The following is a 19335-nucleotide window of genomic DNA, read 5'->3' as shown; positions in this document are numbered from 1 at the left end:
GTTGTGCTTTTAAATATTAAACTTCATATGAACTGCTTGCACATTTAATAAAAATATATATTTTGTGATTTTTCATTTCAAGCAACAATTTTTGAACAGCAATTGAATATTATTTTTGCAAATATATCTAAAAATTATACATGTAATTTTAATTTCATCATATTTTTCATAATTATTTCATTTTGTGTAAATTTGGATACATTTTGTTTAAATGATTATTTTCAAAACAATTCCAGCAAGGTGCATCAACGTGCTTCGCAATTTTTCTTCCAACTCTGGTGATGGGCAATTTCATGGTGCTTAACTTGTTCTTGGCCTTGTTGCTCAACAGTTTCAATTCGGAAGAATTAAAATCCAAGAAAGAGGTAAACTTTCACATTTCCTTCATTATTATTTTATTTAAAATTTTCTTCAGTTCGGTGTCTTAGTGTGTGTTTATTTGTTTTACAAAAAAAAAAAATTAAAAAAAAAATAAAAATCATTAGGAAAATAATTGGATGTTAATTATTAAGCGTAAATTATTATTATTACCTAAATGTGTTTAATTGATTTCGTTGTCAAATAGAAGTTCGGTGTGAGTGTGGCAGTCGCACTTTTATTAAAATTACTTTTTTTTTTCAATTAACATTTTAGTTTTCAAATTAAAACAAAAAAAATCTTAACTAAAAACAAACCTCTAACTTTGTATCTTGGGACAATATTTAAAAAAAACTCTTTTAAATCTCTAAACTAAACACCACTATTAAAAAATCTTTCTAAATAAAAAATATTACATCTTACATTTTATCGTCGCATGTACATTAAGCTAACATTATATATTTATTAATTTAATTTTATAAATAAAATAAAATTTAATATGTTGTATGTCGATATTTTAAATTTTTCTATGTGTGTTTTTATTGATGTGCCTTAAAAATATGTGTGTATCTGAAAAAATGCAAACTAATTCGCACAAAAAAAAAATAAACCAAAAAACAAAATTAAAAACTTTGAAAAAAAAATAAAAATGTTTGCTACTACTATACACCTACTCAATGTGCACCGTGTCTCTCAACTGTCTCTATCGAACAGATTTTCAAGAAAAAGGTAATTCTTCAAAAAGTAGTTTGTAGTCCTTTTTATCAAACTTAAAAAATCCTATATATCCCTATCTTTTGGCAGTATTTCGAATGAACTTGTATAGAAAAAGCTTAGTTTGTTTTTTAATTTAATTGATTGTTTAATTTATAAAAATGCTTTGTTCATATGCAAAATTGTTTATTCTCTTAGAGTACACAAAAATTTCACATAAATGACTTTAAATTGGTTAGTAATTAATTAAAATTGATTTATGATAGTTTGTCAAATTTAAAAATATTAAAATCAATATTTATGTGAATTTTATTTAAAAGTATCTTAGAATAAAACACAAAGTTTAAATTAGGGAAAATTCAATTTTCACTAAGTTGATTTTGTATTTCATCGGTTTAGGAAGTCGGAGAAGAATCGAAGCTTGCTCGGAGTATAGAACGAGTAAGGGATTTGATAAGAAGAAAACGCCAGGCAAGAAAGGAGAAGAAGGAACTCAAATATGCCACTAAATTTGAGCAAGTTGTGAGGGAAGCTCAAGTGGCATCTGTTAAACAAACAGAATCAGAAACAAAATTACATAGGTTAAGTTATCAAGTAAGGAAACCTTCAGTTTGTTGCAATTTTCCAAGCATATCATTGAAATGTATTTGTTTTTCAGGAATCAATGAATCGCCCCGTTTCGGGATCCGATTTCGGGTTTCAAATTCCTCTGCGAGAGGGACTACATACTATTATCGATGGCGGTGAATACGAAGAAGAATATAAAGAGGGTGACGAAAATATCTGCCTAAATGATGACAATAATCAAAAGTACTTACTTGAACACCTTAACTCAAAACCTTGAGTATTTAATTATTTTTATTCACTTTATAGAAACGATTACACCCTATATCCTCATGTAGAAAGAAAGTTACTACATCAAGTGTCTTCCGGTTTTGGTACCCAACAGAATGACAGCCGTGATGAACCAACGTTCACCGAATCCATAGAGCTGCGTCTGATGGGCCAGTACAATTCAACAGATACCGACCCAGGTGATCAGCAAAGTGTTATATTTCAGCGAGCCGATTCGTTGCGCCAACACGACGAGATGTACGTTCAATATCAGAAATCATTGCTCACTAGATCGCCAAGTTATCGCAAATCACTGGATCGTCTATCGCAATCTAGTGAGACTTCACAAAGATCACTCATACCATCGAGGAGTAAGTCTGAAGATGAAAATATTCAGAATTGCGATCGTATGACCATCAAACGAGTGTCCAGTGGTCATTCGTTGAACACAATCTCAATGGAACAGGATGACTATATGCATCAGGGAAACCTGCGAGATGAGCTACTCAATTGTGACCAAAAGGAATTGTTTCAATTCCTGCAGGACGATGTCGACAATAGTAATAATTACTTCAGTGAGACTGTTGGCTATGGCAGCGCAGTGATCGAGGCTGAGACCGATAGTCTGATCTTGGAGGCCAAAAAAGATGCGAGCATATTTTCACCGCCGCGAAAGACTTCATCGAGTAGTCTTAAGTCGAATCTTAGTTATATTTCGAATTCTATTTTGCACCAAATCGAACAAAGACGCAATGGAAGCATCTGTGAGTCGATCGACAAGGTTTTTGGTCGATCTGAATCTCAGGGAATATTCAATGGTAGTGCCAATGGTGATGATTCACATGACCAGTTGCCTCTGGTAGGTAATTCGGAATTTGACAACATCATTCAAAGTTTCGAGAAAGAATTGGAGGAAATCAAAAAGTCAACAACGTCATTGGAACGAAGACTATCTAATCTTTCCGAACCATCACCGGCAGCTGACGAATGCAACAAGGACATTCTCGATCACATCGCTGCCATAGAAGCTGATCACGCTAACTACGAAGTAGCTTTTGTCCAGCGCCGACATCATCCCAATTCGAATGTTGATCGTAACTCGGTGAAAATCAAGCGTCGCAGTCTTGAGAAACAACGAAAAATCGACGAGGACTTTAGCATCTCGAATGAGATCCGTAAGATCTGCGATCAGATGCACGCACCCTTCGCCGAAGTTGGCAGCACATCACCGTTTCTTCGACGGAAAAATGATCTTTTCAGTGATCGTTTCAAACGTTTAAGTCTGATCGAACGCGTCGACGAATTGCCTGAGGATGAAAAGTTTGCGATTCGTATCGAGAGTGAAAAACTTCCACGCAAATGTTTGCCGGCGGATGTCAAAATCGACAGTCTATCTCTCAAGAGCACCAACAGCTATGAAAATCTCCTCATACAAAAGCAACGAAACCAACTACAATCAGAAATCATCGTACAACAAAATCAATCCCAAAGAGTCGTGCCACCAACTCCACCACAGTCATTGAAATCGATTACACCACAGAAAAAACAAAAAACGACCCTCCCAAAGGCTGGTGACTTCAGAATGGAAGGCTTCAAAGTGCATCCACAACCTTTCGACAAAGCCACCTCAGTAAGCTTAAGCAACCAATGCGATTATACGTCTGGCGCAAATGAAGAAGACAAAACCACCATGACGGGACAGAAGTCCACCTTTACGAGACTAACAGAAAAACCATGGCATTGTTTGGTCTCCTACGTGGACGATCTTACCGTTGGTGGGAGACGTAACTCGCAGGGAGCATACAATGATCCCATGTCTTTTCCCAGTTTTGGCACAGTTAAGCCGCCAAAGGTGCCACAGGACTGTTTCCCACAGAAGTGCTACGACCAGTGAGTTATGATAATTTTTTTAAAAATCATTTCTTTTTTAAAATTATAAATATTTTTGTATTTATTTTCCAGCTTCTTTTTTCGATGTCCGTGCTTTATGTCCTGCATGGATACGAAATGGGCAAAAAATTGGACCCAAGTGAGGACGGCAGTCTTGACGGTTGTAGATACCCCAGCCTTTGAGTGGTTTGTTCTGGTGCTCATATTTGCATCCAGTATAACATTATGCTTCGAGGACATCTATCTGGACAACAATAAGACATTAAAAAGAATACTGTACTGGACGAACTTTTCGTTCTGTATAATATTCGTCATTGAAATGGTGTTGAAGTGGTTGGCGCTTGGTTTTTCCAAGTATTTCACGAGTTTTTGGACGATATTAGATTTCATTATTGTTTTTGTAAGTTTATAAAACTTACTTTATAGTGAAGTTAAAATGTAGACAACATTTCGTATCTTCTAGGTTTCTGTGTTTTCTTTGCTAATTGAAGAAAATGAAAATCTAAAAGTATTAAGATCACTTCGAACACTTCGTGCATTGAGGCCGCTAAGAGCTATTTCAAGGTACAGTGTTTGCTGATTGAGAAATACTTGATTTGAATATCAAGTGTATCTTGAATGTATGTGTGTGCACTTTATTTTAAATGTGAAATTTCTTTATACAAAAAAAATATTTGTTCATTAATATTTTTATAATGTGCTTATTTTTTGAAAGAAGGACTTCACCAGGTTCCTGTTTCATCAAATGGAATTTTTTAATATATGTGTACACTTAAGAAATCACCATTATTTTATTCTTGATACATTTTAATAGTTCTATCTTTTGTTGTTTCAATTGCATGTTTTAGTACGTTTTATGTTTCCATTATTCAGTTTCATGTTATCTATCGTTATAATATTTAGAAAAAATTCATATCTTTCCGTAAATACGTTATTTATGCAGTTGAATTGCGGAAATTTTAACTAATAAAGTTACGCTGATAACTTGTTTGTATACTTTAGCAGTTTCAAATTCGAAATTAGTTTAAAACCATTTAGAATTGGAATGTGCTTCCACATTGGTTTTTGGGACTTTACATAAGTACTTTTTCTCAAAGATTTATCAAAAATTCGAATCTACATACAAAAATTTGACTGGGTTTCCAAATTAATGAAGCTTCTAAGCACTGCAAATAATTATTATTGCACGCTACAGAATTAAACAGTTTTATTTATTAGACTTTTCTCTTACCACAAGTAATTGCTTTATATTTTCAAATAGGTGAATTATTTGAGTTAAGGTTAAATTGGTAGTACTCGTAGCATGATGGTTATTGCGTTGGACTGTCATGCAAGAGGTCTTGGGTTCAATCCCTGCCTGTGCCACCTTAATTTAAAAAAAAAATAATTTTCGCGGGTACTGCCTCTTGCGAGGAATTGACAATTCCTTCAAGAGTAATTCTTGTCATGAAAAAGTGCTTTCTCAAATTAGCCGTTCGGACTCGGCCTAAAATTGTAGGTCCCTTCCATTCCTAACAACAGTACTCGCACACAGGAATGGTTGCGAGTTGTAAGTCACTAGGCCCTGGTTCACAACGGACTGTTGCGCCACCCAATTTATTTATTTATTATAAGGTTAAATTGGTCCACTCCCAAGTTCCCAAGTCCGGAACACAGTGTCATTGATACATTTTTTAGGTAAGATGACTGATGTCTAAATTTGGCCTGGTTTTATAAATTAGACTTTTATTTTTAAAGAAAATGTTGATCTTCTTTATTCTAACTTAAAATTATGTTTTTTTTCTGGAAAAAGTGCTTCATTAGTATCCTAATATTTTACTAATACATAAATTAATGTTTCTATTTTAATAAATTCTAAAAAATTGCTTTCTACAAGGTCCTAAAAGTTTTTAAAAAGTCCTGATAAATACCTCTCGATTAAAGAAAAATATTTTTTTCGAAGGTCTAATTTGGGTTGGAACATTTAATACGTAGTCGGTGTTAGTTCTTAAAGCTCTGTTTACATTAATGTTTATTTTCAGTTAGTAAATTTATTAAAGTTTAAATTAATACCACGCATGTTTCTTTCTATTATTAAAAATATATTTTTATTTAACCTTATCACATGTACAAAACCACAAACTACACACATAATTCTCTAAATGCATACAAAGTGATTTGCTCCAAAAAGAAAATTTTAAAAATTCGAATACTTTTTCTCTATCATCAAAATTTATTTAAAAAAAATAATAACCTTTTTCGGGCTAAATCACAGAGCTATTTCGTTACACTTTGCTTTCTAACGCTTTTCAAAAAAATAAAACTAAACTCAACACAAATGACACTTAGTTTAGTGTTTTTCGTTTAAATGTGCTTTTCGAGTAACTGCAAAAAAAAAATAATAAAAATGGCCGACACGGAATGCAAATATACGCCACCAAAACAACAACGTATCTCTTTCCAAACTCTATACTCAAATCTTTATATTCTTTGACATTTTCCAGGTGGCAGGGAATGCGAATTGTAGTAAATGCTCTCATGTATGCCATTCCATCAATTTTCAATGTCCTCTTAGTTTGTTTAGTTTTTTGGCTCATATTCTCCATCATGGGTGTACAGTTTTTTGGTGGTAAATTTTTCAAATGTCTCGACGATGATGGTGAATTATTGCCAATAACGGTAAGTATATATAACGATGGCCCAAGAGCTGTCAGTTTCTGTATAGTGTTTGCTTTTTTGGCTTCAACTTATGGTTTCCTAGGATGTCAATGATAAATGGGATTGTATTGAGCAGAACTACTCGTGGATCAATTCGAAAATAACCTTTGATCATGTCGGAATGGGTTATCTAGCTTTGTTGCAAGTGGCGACTTTTGAAGGTTGGATGGAAGTTATGGCCGATGCAGTGGACGCCAGAGGTATCGATCTACAACCGCAGCGAGAAGCCAACCTATATGCATACATTTACTTCGTGATCTTCATTGTGTGTGGATCATTCTTCACATTGAATCTGTTTATCGGAGTCATCATCGATAACTTTAATATGCTGAAAAAGAAGGTTGGTTAAATATGCTCCTTTAGAGATTTTGAAACGCGATTTAACATTTCAATTGCAGTATGAAGGTGGAGTGTTAGAAATGTTCTTAACTGAGTCCCAGAAGCACTATTACACCGCCATGAAGAAACTAGGACGCAAAAAGCCTCAGAAAGTAATCAAGCGACCGTTTAACCATTTTTTAGCTATGTTTTACGACTTATCTAACTCAAGAAGGTATTTTCTTCTTTGAAAGTTCATATCTTCTAAGTTATTCCAAATAAAATTTCTCTATATTAACAGGTTTGAGATCGCAATTTTCGTGTTGATCTTCCTGAACATGCTAACGATGGGCATTGAGCACTACAATCAACCTCATGCCGTGTTTTTCATCCTAGAAGTTAGCAATGCCTTTTTCACTACCGTCTTCGGATTGGGTGAGATATTTTGGAGTGTTTTGTATCGTACTATTCACTAATTGTAATTTGGAAATGTTCACAGAGGCCATAGTGAAGATCATCGGACTGCGTTATCACTACTTCACAGTGCCGTGGAACGTGTTCGATTTCCTCCTCGTTTTAGCCTCCATATTCGGAATATTGATGGAAGATATCATGATCGATCTGCCAATTAGTCCCACTCTGCTCAGAGTGGTGCGAGTATTTCGTATTGGTCGTATACTGCGTCTTATCAAAGCTGCTAAGGGTATTCGTAAGTTGCTATTTGCATTAGTTGTATCGCTGCCGGCGCTCTTCAATATCGGAGCCCTATTGGGCTTGATCACCTTCATATATGCCATTCTTGGAATGTCATTATTTGGACATGTCAAACTTCAGGGGGCCCTCGATGATATGGTGAATTTCCAGACTTTCGGTCGGAGCATGCAGTTGTTATTTCGCCTGATGACTTCAGCCGGATGGAATGATGTATTGGAATCACTTATGATCCAACCACCAGACTGTGATCCAAATTTCAATCGCCAGACCAATGGAGACTGTGGCCATCCCCTCTTGGCTATAACTTACTTTACTAGCTTTATTATAATCAGTTATATGATTGTAATTAATATGTACATAGCTATTATCCTGGAGAACTTCAATCAGGCCCATCAAGAGGAAGAAATTGGAATAGTTGAGGATGATTTGGAGATGTTCTATATTCGGTGGTCAAAGTTTGTATTCTCCCAAAAAAAAAAAAAAACGAACAGAGATGTTCATCCTATTATTTACTTTTATTCTAAATGTGGTTTTGTTTTTGTTTTTTTACAGATACGATCCACATGCCACACAATTCATCCATTTCTCCCAGCTCTCTGATTTCATCGCCTCCTTAGATCCTCCTCTAGGAATCTCCAAGCCAAACACTGTAGCATTAGTATCATTCAATTTGCCAATCTCAAAAGGTAACAAGATTCACTGTTTGGATATACTACATGCTTTAGTGAAGCACGTACTGGGCCATGTTGAGGAGACCGATAACTTCAAGCAGCTTCAGGAGCAAATGGATGTTAAATTTAAAAAACAATTCCCCACTCGTAAGGAATTGGAAATTGTGTCGTCAACAAGGATCTGGAAGAGACAAGAGAAAGCCGCCAAATTAATTCAGACAACATGGAAGGAATATCAAAGGTTAGAGTCGTTTTAGATAAGCTTGCTTTTGTAAGTATCACTTGAAAAATAGATAATTTATTGAAATTTAATCCGTTCACAGAATTAAGAAAGAAAAAGAACGTTCAGTCAATTCAGGAGATGATGATGGCACGCAATCTTCGAGTCCTGGAGGATGGCATGCAAAATTGTCTGCACTGAACTTTTTTCATTTGCAGGTAATAATGAATTTTAGTCTGAAATAAGTGTTGATAATTAAGTTGTTTGCTTAAATTTAACTATTAAAACAGTCTTTTCATTTGCTCAAACATTTTATCAGCAGGAAAAATATTTAAACAATCTTATGTTTCCACCAAGGTGTTACTATGTTAGCCGAAACTCAGGCTTTCAGCTACCTTAAAAGTCACACTTTTCTTTACTTCTAGCAAAAAGCAATGAACAAGAATTGGCAGTTTTTAAAAAAGTGTGTTTTAAAATAAAACCATAAATGTGTTATTCGATTTATTTTAGGTCAGTCGCCGTGGTACACAGTGCTCAAGTCGTGCATCATCAAGAAAATCATCTCGTGCCTCGGATGCTTCTGATCTCAGTGAACTTGCTGGTCCATGGTTAAATTTGCCTCTAATGTTAGTCTCTGGTGCTGATGATGTTATGAAAGATATTAAACAACAAAACGAAGACATTGGAAAGCGGTATAAACTTTAAAGCCTCAATTTTAACCATTTTTTCACAGAAACTGCTCTTAATTTTTGCAAATTTTTCACGAAATCTTTTTTTAAAATTGTTAACATTTACTTCTTTCATTTATATACAAACCTTCAAACAAAATGTATTTAAAAAGCTTTTCTAGGATGTTATTATCGTCATTATCATATGAATGGCTACTTGAAGAAATGATGTCATCAATATTCGTAGAAGACCGAATGGACTTTCCAATTTATTCTTCAACAAATCCATTTGATAATATGTATTTAGAACCATCAGGTAATATAGGAAGGGACGTATTTTCTAGACAAATACATTTTTATTAAAGTAAAAGAAAAAAAAATAAATATATATATTGGACCACCTCAGCGATGAAATGCTTTCTTAAAAATAGTTAACAAGGTAGAAAACTTTAGAGTGTACTTTAGAGGTAATATTTTTGTAGAGTTATTACAACAACTATAAATCAGTGTTCAAAGATGTTCATTTGTGATGAAAAGCACCACCTATACCTAACCTATTGAACATTCCTTACAAAATTTCAACTGCACGTAAACACAATTCTCACAAACAAATTGATGTAGCAATATTTTAAATACAAACCAAAACTAACAAAAATGTATTCAATGGCATAAGCATGGATTTGAGCGTTTATAGAACATTCGACAGAATTTTGTCGACGATCAGCTCTCTTGCACTATTCGAAATAAAATGTTCGAAAAATGAATAATTCTATATACTACGCTTCGCACACATATATTGGCACCATTCGACATCAACAAGAATAAAAGAAAAATACTGAAGTTTATGTTTCGATCATTCGAATAGTGGATCCGAGCTTTGATATTTTGGGCACGATAAGTTCTTCGTGTAATCTTCTTTAAAAAGGTTGGATTTCAAAGTCCTTATACTGAATTCTTACTGGATCGTTTACTTTACAAATTGAAAAATTGAAAAAATTGTTTGTATCTTTTTTAAAAGTATAGATATGAAGGGTAAAAACTTCAATTGACCAAAAGATTAGAGAATACTCTAAGTTTATGAATAGATTTACTTTCTTTAACCCATGAAGATATTTGTAGTAGATTAGCGAAATTATTTGAACAATATTTGTACTTTTAACCGAAAATTTTAGAACTATTTTTATCAAAAAGTCTTTAAGAATAAATATGCTTTAACTATTTTTCAAGAACTATAAAAGGAAAGAAATGTCATTAAAAATGGCCTCTTTTTTTCGGTAGCGGAAATTTAGTCTTTCCATGAAATTTCCATGACCGTTTAGCAAAGATTTTATCTTTTGCGTCATCAAAAAGAAAAGTCTAGAAGTTGTAACAAATCACAACTATTCTGATTATTGACGGAGCGTAGGTTAAAATAGGCCCATAAACTAAAGATTTTTTGTTGAAAATCTGGATTATCTTGATGAGTTTTAAGCACATCGGCAAGTCTGTCAATATTACGGGCTACATCAGCACTAATCTCAGTTGTTTTCGAGCGACGAACACAGTTTTAATTTTTTACATCACTAACTCTCCCCCAAATACTATTTTCGCTGAAGCCTGTATAGTTGAATTCAAAGTAATGGCTTCAAATTTCAATGATGACAGCTTCAGAAGTGACCCAATTGAAACCTTTTATTCGAAAACTCTTAAACTATAACAGATAGAAATCAACAATAATTATTTTTATTTCTTTACGAAAAGTCTAAGCTCAAAATTTATCCAATTCAACTTCCTTACTTCAGAATTCAAAACCAAGTTTGATTTAAAACGTAGAATGTTTCCAGAAATTCTTAAAGAATAAATGTGCTTTAACTATTTTTCAAGAACTTTAAAAGGAAAGATATGTCATTAACAATGGTCTCTTTGGCTTCGGTAACAGAACCATAGTCTTTCCATGAAATTTCCAAGACCAATTAGAATAGATTTTATCTTCTGCGTTATCAAAAAGAAAGTTGTAGATGTAACAAATCACAACTATTTTGAATCACCTTGATGAGTTTTAAGCACATCGGCAAGTCTGTCAATACTACGGGCTACATCAGCACTAATCTCTGTTGTTTTCGAGCGACGAGCACACTTTTGATTTTTTACATCACTGACTCTCCCCCAATACTATTTTCGCTGAAGCCTGTATTGTTGAATTCAAAGTACTGGCTTCAAATGTCTATGATGACAGCTTCAGAAGTAACACGAAATAGCGAGCTAATCCAAATGAAACCTCTTATTGGAAAACTCTTCATTTAACTATAACAGATAGAAACCAACAATATTTATTTTTAATTCTTTACAAAGAGTCTAAGCTCAAAATTTAATCAATTCAACTTCTTTCTTTAAAAACGTAGAATGTTCCCCTTCAAAAAAATGTTCTTATTTATTAACAGAAAAGTTGAAATAGTTGATTTGATATGATTTTAAAAGTTTTCAGACGTAAACATTCCTCTTCAACCTAACTAATGTAAGTAAGGCCATAAATCTCCTGATTCCAAATTTAAAATTTATTGAATTAAGTGCAAATTAATTAATTAATTAATTTTACACTTTTTAATTTAGAAAAAAACCTTCATACGAGTGAAAATTATTTTTAATATAAACAAGATTCTAAAAAAATTAAAATCATTTACTTGAAAATGTTTGTTCATGATTGCACATAGTTTAATTTCATTTTATTTATTATTCAATGATCTAATCTTTTTCTATTTAAAAAAAGGTCAAATTTTAACTTGTATGAACGGGTAAGATAAATGTCTTAAAAAAAAAACAAAATTTAATTGTTGTTATAATTGGATTCTTGTATTCTAGCATGTAAATGTTCTAAAATACAATTGATTCCCAAATAAAACATTTTGTGTCTAAGTTTTTGGAAATCAATTACGTACATGTTGTAAACCCATATTTCAAACCATTCCTGGAATGCTTATATAGTACCAATAAGTTCCCTGATGTTTAAAATTATGTCTATATCTCTATGTTTGATGTGCATATATTTTGCTAAACATACATAAACAACCTTATCATATTTTAATTAAAATATAAATAAGTTTTCAGCGTTTAACTTTCAAGATTTCGTGAAAAGTTTCAAAATAAAAAAAAATAAACAAACAATTCAAAAAAATAATCAATTTGATAAATAAACCAATAATAATAATTAAATCATTATTATTTCGTACAAACAAACAAAATAAAACAAAAGTGGTAGCATATTTGTGGAAGCCCCGCGTGCCAATCGTCGCCGAAGTTTCTATAATTTCTTTTTACGCCATCAAGATGCCGTCGATGATAGTTTAACTTCACCATCTGTACATAGAAAAAGTAAATAACAAATTATACCTTCCTATAAACTATTTTAAATTGTTTTTGTTTAATTTATGTAAAAATTGTTTTATTCTTAATTTTGTTATCAAAAAAAAATTCACAATGTTTTAAATTCATATCAAAACTTACACAATTTTATACTTTAAAAAAAAACAAAATTATTCACAAATATAAAAATAAAATCAAAAACAAAAAACCAAATCACAGGCATAACACCGACAACGACCGACGATAAAACGATCATAGCGCCAACGCCATCACGGAAACGTGCAACGAGCTTTATACGCAAAAAACCACCGTTAGAAAGAGGTTTGTCAGCACAAAGCGCTTTAAGAGTTAACAAAAATGCTTTTGTCTGTATGTGTGTCCAAACATTTAAATTTTATATCCTTGATTTTACGAATATCCTTTTTTCTGTTTCTTTTATTGTTCTTCTTCTATCTTCTGCGTGTTTTTTGTGTGTGTTCTTAAAAATTTGGACAAAAATTAAAGCCGATGGACCGTCGGAAGTGAGTATTTTGGTGACAAAACCATCACCGGAAGCACCAACGGGGCCATCATTAAGACCGGATAACTCAACATTGGTACATGTGCTAGTTCATAGAGAGAGTGAGGAGTATAAAACAGAGACAGACGATGAAGAATTTACACCAATAGGTGAGATTTTTTTAGAAATTTGATTAAGATTTTTATTTTTAATAAATTGTTTGTTTTAGATAAAATTCACAGGGCACCTCAAATAAAAATCAGTCCTGGCTCTGATGATTTTTCCTCAGATGACTTAGGGCCCGGTACATATTCAGCGGTTCAAATAAATGTGGAAAGTCCAAAGGATCCACCCCAAGGGGATTTTACTTCACAACTAACATCAGCATTGGAATCCAAATCAATTGCAACAAACGATGATGTGATTATTGATGTCAGTACGCCAATCGATGTCAATATCCAAGGAGATACTTCACAAATATTCTACGATTATAGAGAAGAAACAACAGACCAACATGAAATAACATCTCCAGATAGAGACTTCAATGAAACTAAATGTCAAAGTCCACAAGGTGACGAAATTCTCATTCTAGAAGATAGCGATCAACAATTTGACAGCAACAATAGGTGACCATTAGTAAATAATACCGAACAAATGACGTCTATTGATAAAGCAGACGAAAAACAAAGTTGACAATCTTTAACTTGAGTATTGTTTTGTCTAATGATGATGATGATAATGACGAAGATGAAGATGCTATTATACACATCAATGGTTCACTTACAACAAATACGAATTACGATACCAATAGTATTTAAATTCAAAACATTCTTCTACTCGTACCATAACTCTTATACTAACTACTACATGTACTACATCATAATAATATAAAATGCCAGTGCGTTAAATACGAACTTAAAATGAATCAATGTCAATATTATATTGAAAAACTCAAAGATATTTCAACAAAAGTGTATATTCTAAGCTTAAGTTTCAACAAAATGTCTGAGTCGTAAAACTGATAGCATAAGCTCGAAAAAATTTCATTCATTACCGTAATTAAGGGACAAATATTGAAGTGTTTATGTTATTAAATAATAATTCGAAATATATGGGTAGATGATATATTTTACTGTCATATAAAGGTAAACTTGTACTGTATCTGTCGAAATTTATGTATGTCTATGAATTAACTAATGTAATTAAAAAATTTGACAAATAAAAACTAAATTTAAAGTAAAAGAAAAAAAATACTCCAGTTGCCGTGGCTATAAGACGAAATATGTTAGAGTTCTGGTTTCTTGATCTTTAAAATAGAAATCATCAGTTTTTCATAAATCCATATTTTAATTCCTTTAATTTTGTACATACATCAAATATTTATTTTATTCCTTCTGAATACGCTTTTAAGTTTGATTTGAAGTAAATAAATGCCTTAAACATGGTGATGTAATTCAAATTAATGCTTTTCTTCTAATTTCGCTTTAATCATTCGAATAAATGTTCGTTTGGTTCACAATATAAATGTTTGAAATAATTTCGTTATAAAAAGTCCGGGTTTTTAAGCATTTGGTAATGTTCTGCTTAATTTGTGTGTTGTTTATCATTATTTCAAAGTCTAATAGCAAAGTTTAACTAGCCAATTAGTATGAGCTTTGACTTTTAATAATTTAAAATAAAGAGTAAAGAATTACTTAATAAATTAAATCTAAAAAGAAAGGAATATCAATAATTATTAACTATCAATTGATAGTTGAACGTTACAATAAAAAAGGGTTCTGTTCTATTTTATTTCCATAATTTTGTTTGTTTTAAACTACAATTTTCAAATTATACTTCAAGACGGTTTTAATAATATGGATACGTTTTATTTCGTAATAGTCTAAGTGATTCTAAGTGGATTTATTGACCATTTTCTTTAAAAACTTCTCATCTTAAAATAAAAACTTACAAAAATGTTGGTATTAAGTTTTTAGTTCACTTTTCCATTTCCGAAACTTACAAAACTGTAAATAAACACTAATGTCTCATTTAAATATACCTTCCTATTACAGTTAAATCTAGTTTTTTTTTTACAATCTAATATAAATAGTTAAATTTAAAAAACAAAATAGAATAATTAAAAACCAATTAAATAGCAATCATTTTAGGGCAATAAATATTCTTAGTTAAATACAAATTTAAAAAATTTAAATAGTTTAAAGAAAATACATTAAACAAATAAATAATTGAAGTAACTTAATAAAAATAAAAACAAGTTAAACATTTTTATTACTTAATTTAAATGGACAAACATTTGTACAGGTTTAAAAATTAAAACAGAAAAATAAAAACAATATTAATTTGTATAATAATATAATTTGTTTCCAGCTGCGCTGTAAAAATAACGCCAAAAATGTTAGTGAACTTACAAAAAGTGAAAATAGTTTTAAGAAAAGTTTATTAAATAAGGTTACCAAACATTTTTTATAAGATGAATATATTTAATAAATAAGGCGTAGTTACGAACATGAAAAAAAAAAATAAGAATAATTTTTATAATTTACATATGTAAATATTTCTTTTTGTCAATTTATTTAAACATGCACATAAATAAATAAAAAAGAATCTACATATATTTTTTAACAAAGAAAAACATAATTGCTTTTAGTTGTATTATAATTTGGTAAATATTTTTAAATGAAAATGTTATACATTTAAGTCTTTTTATATCTTTAAATCACATTTCTAATTTCTTTAATTTCAATTTTTATTTTTCCGAAAGTATCTTCTAGTGCCATCTCTTGCTTCGACTGTGAATAATTGCTACAAATGATATGAAAACATAAATCTTCTTTTAAAGTGTTATCAACATTTTCTTTTCTTTTCACGCATCAATATTTCGAAGTGACTGTTTTTTTTTTAAAATGAAGCCCAATAAGTAATAACCTACATAAATCCTTCGAATAAAACAATCTGACAAAGTTAAACTTTTACGGCCAACTGTATACCTGTCAAAACCGAATTTTTGAAAACTTATTGAAAATAAGTCTAAAATTTGAGTAAAAGCTTATCTCTTGAGATAATAAATAAAATTCGAGTTATATCTGGTCCACAACATAAGTGAAGTTGGTTTTTAAAGTGTCTAGACGTGTAGACTATTCGCACCAACGAAAACAAAAATGTCAAATCTCATATCTTTGTTGTCAATTGACTTTGCAAAAACGGGAAATTGTGCGACCTGTAAGGCCATACTTGGTCTTATTGTGTGGCTTATAACTCCGTCTGGTTGGAACTACCAAATGTCAGGAAATCAATTACTCAGATCATCAGAAACACTTGCACTTCCAGCAGCAATATTTTCGGTTTAGTGTTTATTGCAATGAGCATAGGCCTTAAGAAATCAGTTAAATTTCCACTATCTTCAAAAGTTGATTACTACGGTAAAAAACATGAAATACTGTTAGCGTATTTCCTAATAATTTCAACACGTTGTTTGTTCGTTCTTCATCGTACATGACAAACATTTAACTAAGAATATGGCATTTTAAATGACAGCTCAGTTTGACAAGTGTCAAAAGCTAGTGCTTCCAAATCGAAATCTTGAAATGAATTGGCCAGCTTATATTTTTTAAGATCTCTGGTAATTTTTTCAGAGAAAATGAAATATAGAAACAATTCGCTGTTAATGCTCACCTAGCAATCAAATTAGCTTTGCATTTCTTTTCAAATTGTGGGATAGAGAATTCTTGAGAAATCGAAACATACAAATTTTGTTCATTGATTTCTGACAGAAAAAGTTAGAAATGTTGTTTATATTTCTGAAGAAACGGAAATCTTTGAGATCTTATAAATGTAAACTGGTCTAATGACTAAATTTTCATATGAAATATCATATTTTTCTTAGGACTTGTGTGATATGAGAATCAACAAGAACACAGTAGGTCAACATCATTTCTTTTGGGGAAAACTACAAAATCACTATCACAAATGAAAAAGTTTAAAAAAATACTTCTTAACTTCCCATTTCTTAAATTTGTGCAAAGCCAGATTAAAAACACTAAAAAGTGATAATCTCAACCCCATTTATAAATTGATAGACAAACATCTAAAAATAAATGGATTTTAAAGCTTGTCAACCAAACTGAACAAATAATGATAAAAAAATCATTATGTCTGGTTACTATAGAATTATCTATAAAAACATTGTTAGTTAGTTAAATAACAAGAACAAGAAAGAAAAAAAATGTGACATGCATAAGAAACAGTTATGTATGCCACCATTTTTCAAATGTGGTAGAATGCGTTGTATTGTACCATTCCTGGCAAGTTGACCGTTTCAATCAATACCGTCTAAAGTTTGCTTCACGGTAATTCTCCAACAGTAATTCTTCTTACTTTCTCAAATTAGACGTTCGGATTCAGCTTAAAATAATGTAGGTCCCCTTTATGCTTGACAACATAACTCACACACAGGGATGTTGATAGTTGTAAGTCACTAGACCCTAGACCCTAGTTCTCAACGGAATCTTGCGTCACCAAATTTATTTTAAATACAATTTACAAAATACTGAGTAATCGATCACAGGCTACAGAAATGCGAAGTTTAATCTAAAGTTTTCAAGTCAAAAGCATTAAGCCTTATCTGTTCAGACAAAATATTCCTAAAGCTTCAGATGTTCAGCTTTTTTTCTACTATTTCTTTGAATGATGCTTTATTGGTACACACAAAAAAAAAATTCCCTAGAATGTGTATGTACAAACTCCCCTAATTGTTAAAGGCTTTAACATTATTCCATTTAAATCAAAAAATAAGATTAGTTATTAAATACAAATTTTAGTTAATTTGAACAACACTTCCATGCTTTAAACAATAAACAAAAATAAAAAGAAGAAATAAAATAATTCACATTAAATAATACTTACTTATTTAAAACTACGAAAACGTTTCAGTAATGCTACGTTTTTTTTCAGAGCCAAAAATCATACACTCAAATTTGTTTAACTTAACATAAGCCAACAATGCAAACATTTATTTATAAATTTTTAAAATAATTATTATTAAATAATGAAAAATAAAATATATTAACAATAAAACAATCTTAAAGTTTCACCTCTCTCATTCATTTAATTATTGACAATCATTTAGAAGAAAAAAAAAAAACAAAATATTAAATATCTATAGACACAAAAACTTAAACTTTAACTTACTCTGGGTTTGGTCAAACAAATTATAAATAATATAAATTTAATAATTATTATTATTATTAATTAAAAGTGAAAAATAAAAACCTTATAACAGTATGTATGATGTATGTATGTATGTGTTGCAGATGACTTAACTCTCAATTATACATAATTATTTTGTTAATTTTTAAATTTAAAAATATAAATATTAAAAAAGAAAAAATACAAAAAAAAGACATTATAATCAACTAATTGAATTTACAACATTTTCATTATAGTGGTTATCTCGAAATAACAAAATAGAAGCATTTTCTTGTAGAAATAAAAATATTTGTATTATTTTTAAATATTTGTACAGCCACCAAAAACAAAATAAAAAAAATAACATTCACGAATTCACTTTTAAATTCTTACATTTTTCAATTTTCACAAGATAGAAACAAATCATTTCATTTTCTACTAAATCAGAAAATACTGAGAAAAAAAAGTTTATTAACTTTAAAATATGTAAGAAAAATAAATTAACAGAATGCAACCAATATACACTCGTCAATTAAGTGATATTTTTTTCTATAACAAATAATAATTAAAAACAAAATAAAAAAAAACTAAAGTGAATTCAAAATAAATGTAGAAAACGCTTAGATAACCGATTGTTCTAAAATAATCAAAATAGATTTTAAGTTTGCTTGTTTTTATCAAATAATGAAAAAAAAAAATAGAAAATTTAATAAAAATTCTTACGAAGAAAAACAAAACATACCAAACCGACAATAATTACACTTTTATGTGGCAAAAATCCATTCTTCAAAGTATGCTCAATTTTATTTTGTTGTATTATTTTTGTTGTTGTAGTTGTCTTCGTACTTATTTTCCAAAAGCTGTCTTAAATTTGTTTAAATAAAAATAAAAACTGAATTTGGCAGAATTATGCAAGGTGAGGCAGCTTTAATGAGAGTATAAACACATACTGTACATTAAAAAAAAATTAGAAGAAAATCGCATCGTATAGAAAGCATAGACTTCACGAAACTCCATATTCAAAAAACTATTATCTCGGAGTTAAGACTGTCTTTAGAGTTTAAAATTAAACTAAGTTGCACTTTTACTAATTTAATTTGTGTTGTCTAATTTTCGTTCTTTTTATTTGAACTTGTGTTTAAATCACCGCAGCTTTCAGCTTTAAAGTGCATTTTTTTTAAATCTTGTAATTTAGATAAGAAACTAAGAGGGGTCATTAAAACGCTT

General features: G+C 30.7%; 1 protein-coding gene across 2 annotated transcripts in view; it reads left to right on the top strand.

The window, feature by feature from the left end:
* The window catches only part of LOC129952066 (sodium channel protein 60E), a 362037-nt gene extending 342935 nt beyond the window's left edge, over window positions 1-19102 (top strand). The window contains exons 19-36 of one of the 2 annotated variants that reach the window (XM_056064492.1): window positions 237-365; window positions 1471-1665; window positions 1730-1881; window positions 1945-3795; window positions 3868-4195; window positions 4259-4359; window positions 6279-6453; window positions 6536-6832; window positions 6891-7045; window positions 7112-7245; window positions 7310-7979; window positions 8077-8436; window positions 8519-8633; window positions 8926-9107; window positions 12313-12431; window positions 12642-12743; window positions 12927-13091; window positions 13151-19102. In XM_056064492.1, the coding sequence (XP_055920467.1) occupies window positions 237-365; window positions 1471-1665; window positions 1730-1881; window positions 1945-3795; window positions 3868-4195; window positions 4259-4359; window positions 6279-6453; window positions 6536-6832; window positions 6891-7045; window positions 7112-7245; window positions 7310-7979; window positions 8077-8436; window positions 8519-8633; window positions 8926-9107; window positions 12313-12431; window positions 12642-12743; window positions 12927-13091; window positions 13151-13551 (5631 nt within the window). In that variant the 3' untranslated portion in view covers window positions 13552-19102. Of the gene's footprint in view, window positions 1-236; window positions 366-1470; window positions 1666-1729; window positions 1882-1944; window positions 3796-3867; window positions 4196-4258; window positions 4360-6278; window positions 6454-6535; window positions 6833-6890; window positions 7046-7111; window positions 7246-7309; window positions 7980-8076; window positions 8437-8518; window positions 8634-8925; window positions 9108-12312; window positions 12432-12641; window positions 13092-13150 lie in introns of both variants that reach the window. The other variant, XM_056064491.1, reaches the window with a different exon arrangement.
* Window positions 19103-19335: the final 233 nt, after the last annotated feature.

This window comes from Eupeodes corollae, chromosome 3 (assembly GCF_945859685.1).
Source record: "Eupeodes corollae chromosome 3, idEupCoro1.1, whole genome shotgun sequence".
Taxonomy (NCBI): Eukaryota; Metazoa; Arthropoda; class Insecta; order Diptera; family Syrphidae; genus Eupeodes; species Eupeodes corollae.
This window is presented reverse-complemented; position numbering and strand designations above follow the sequence as displayed.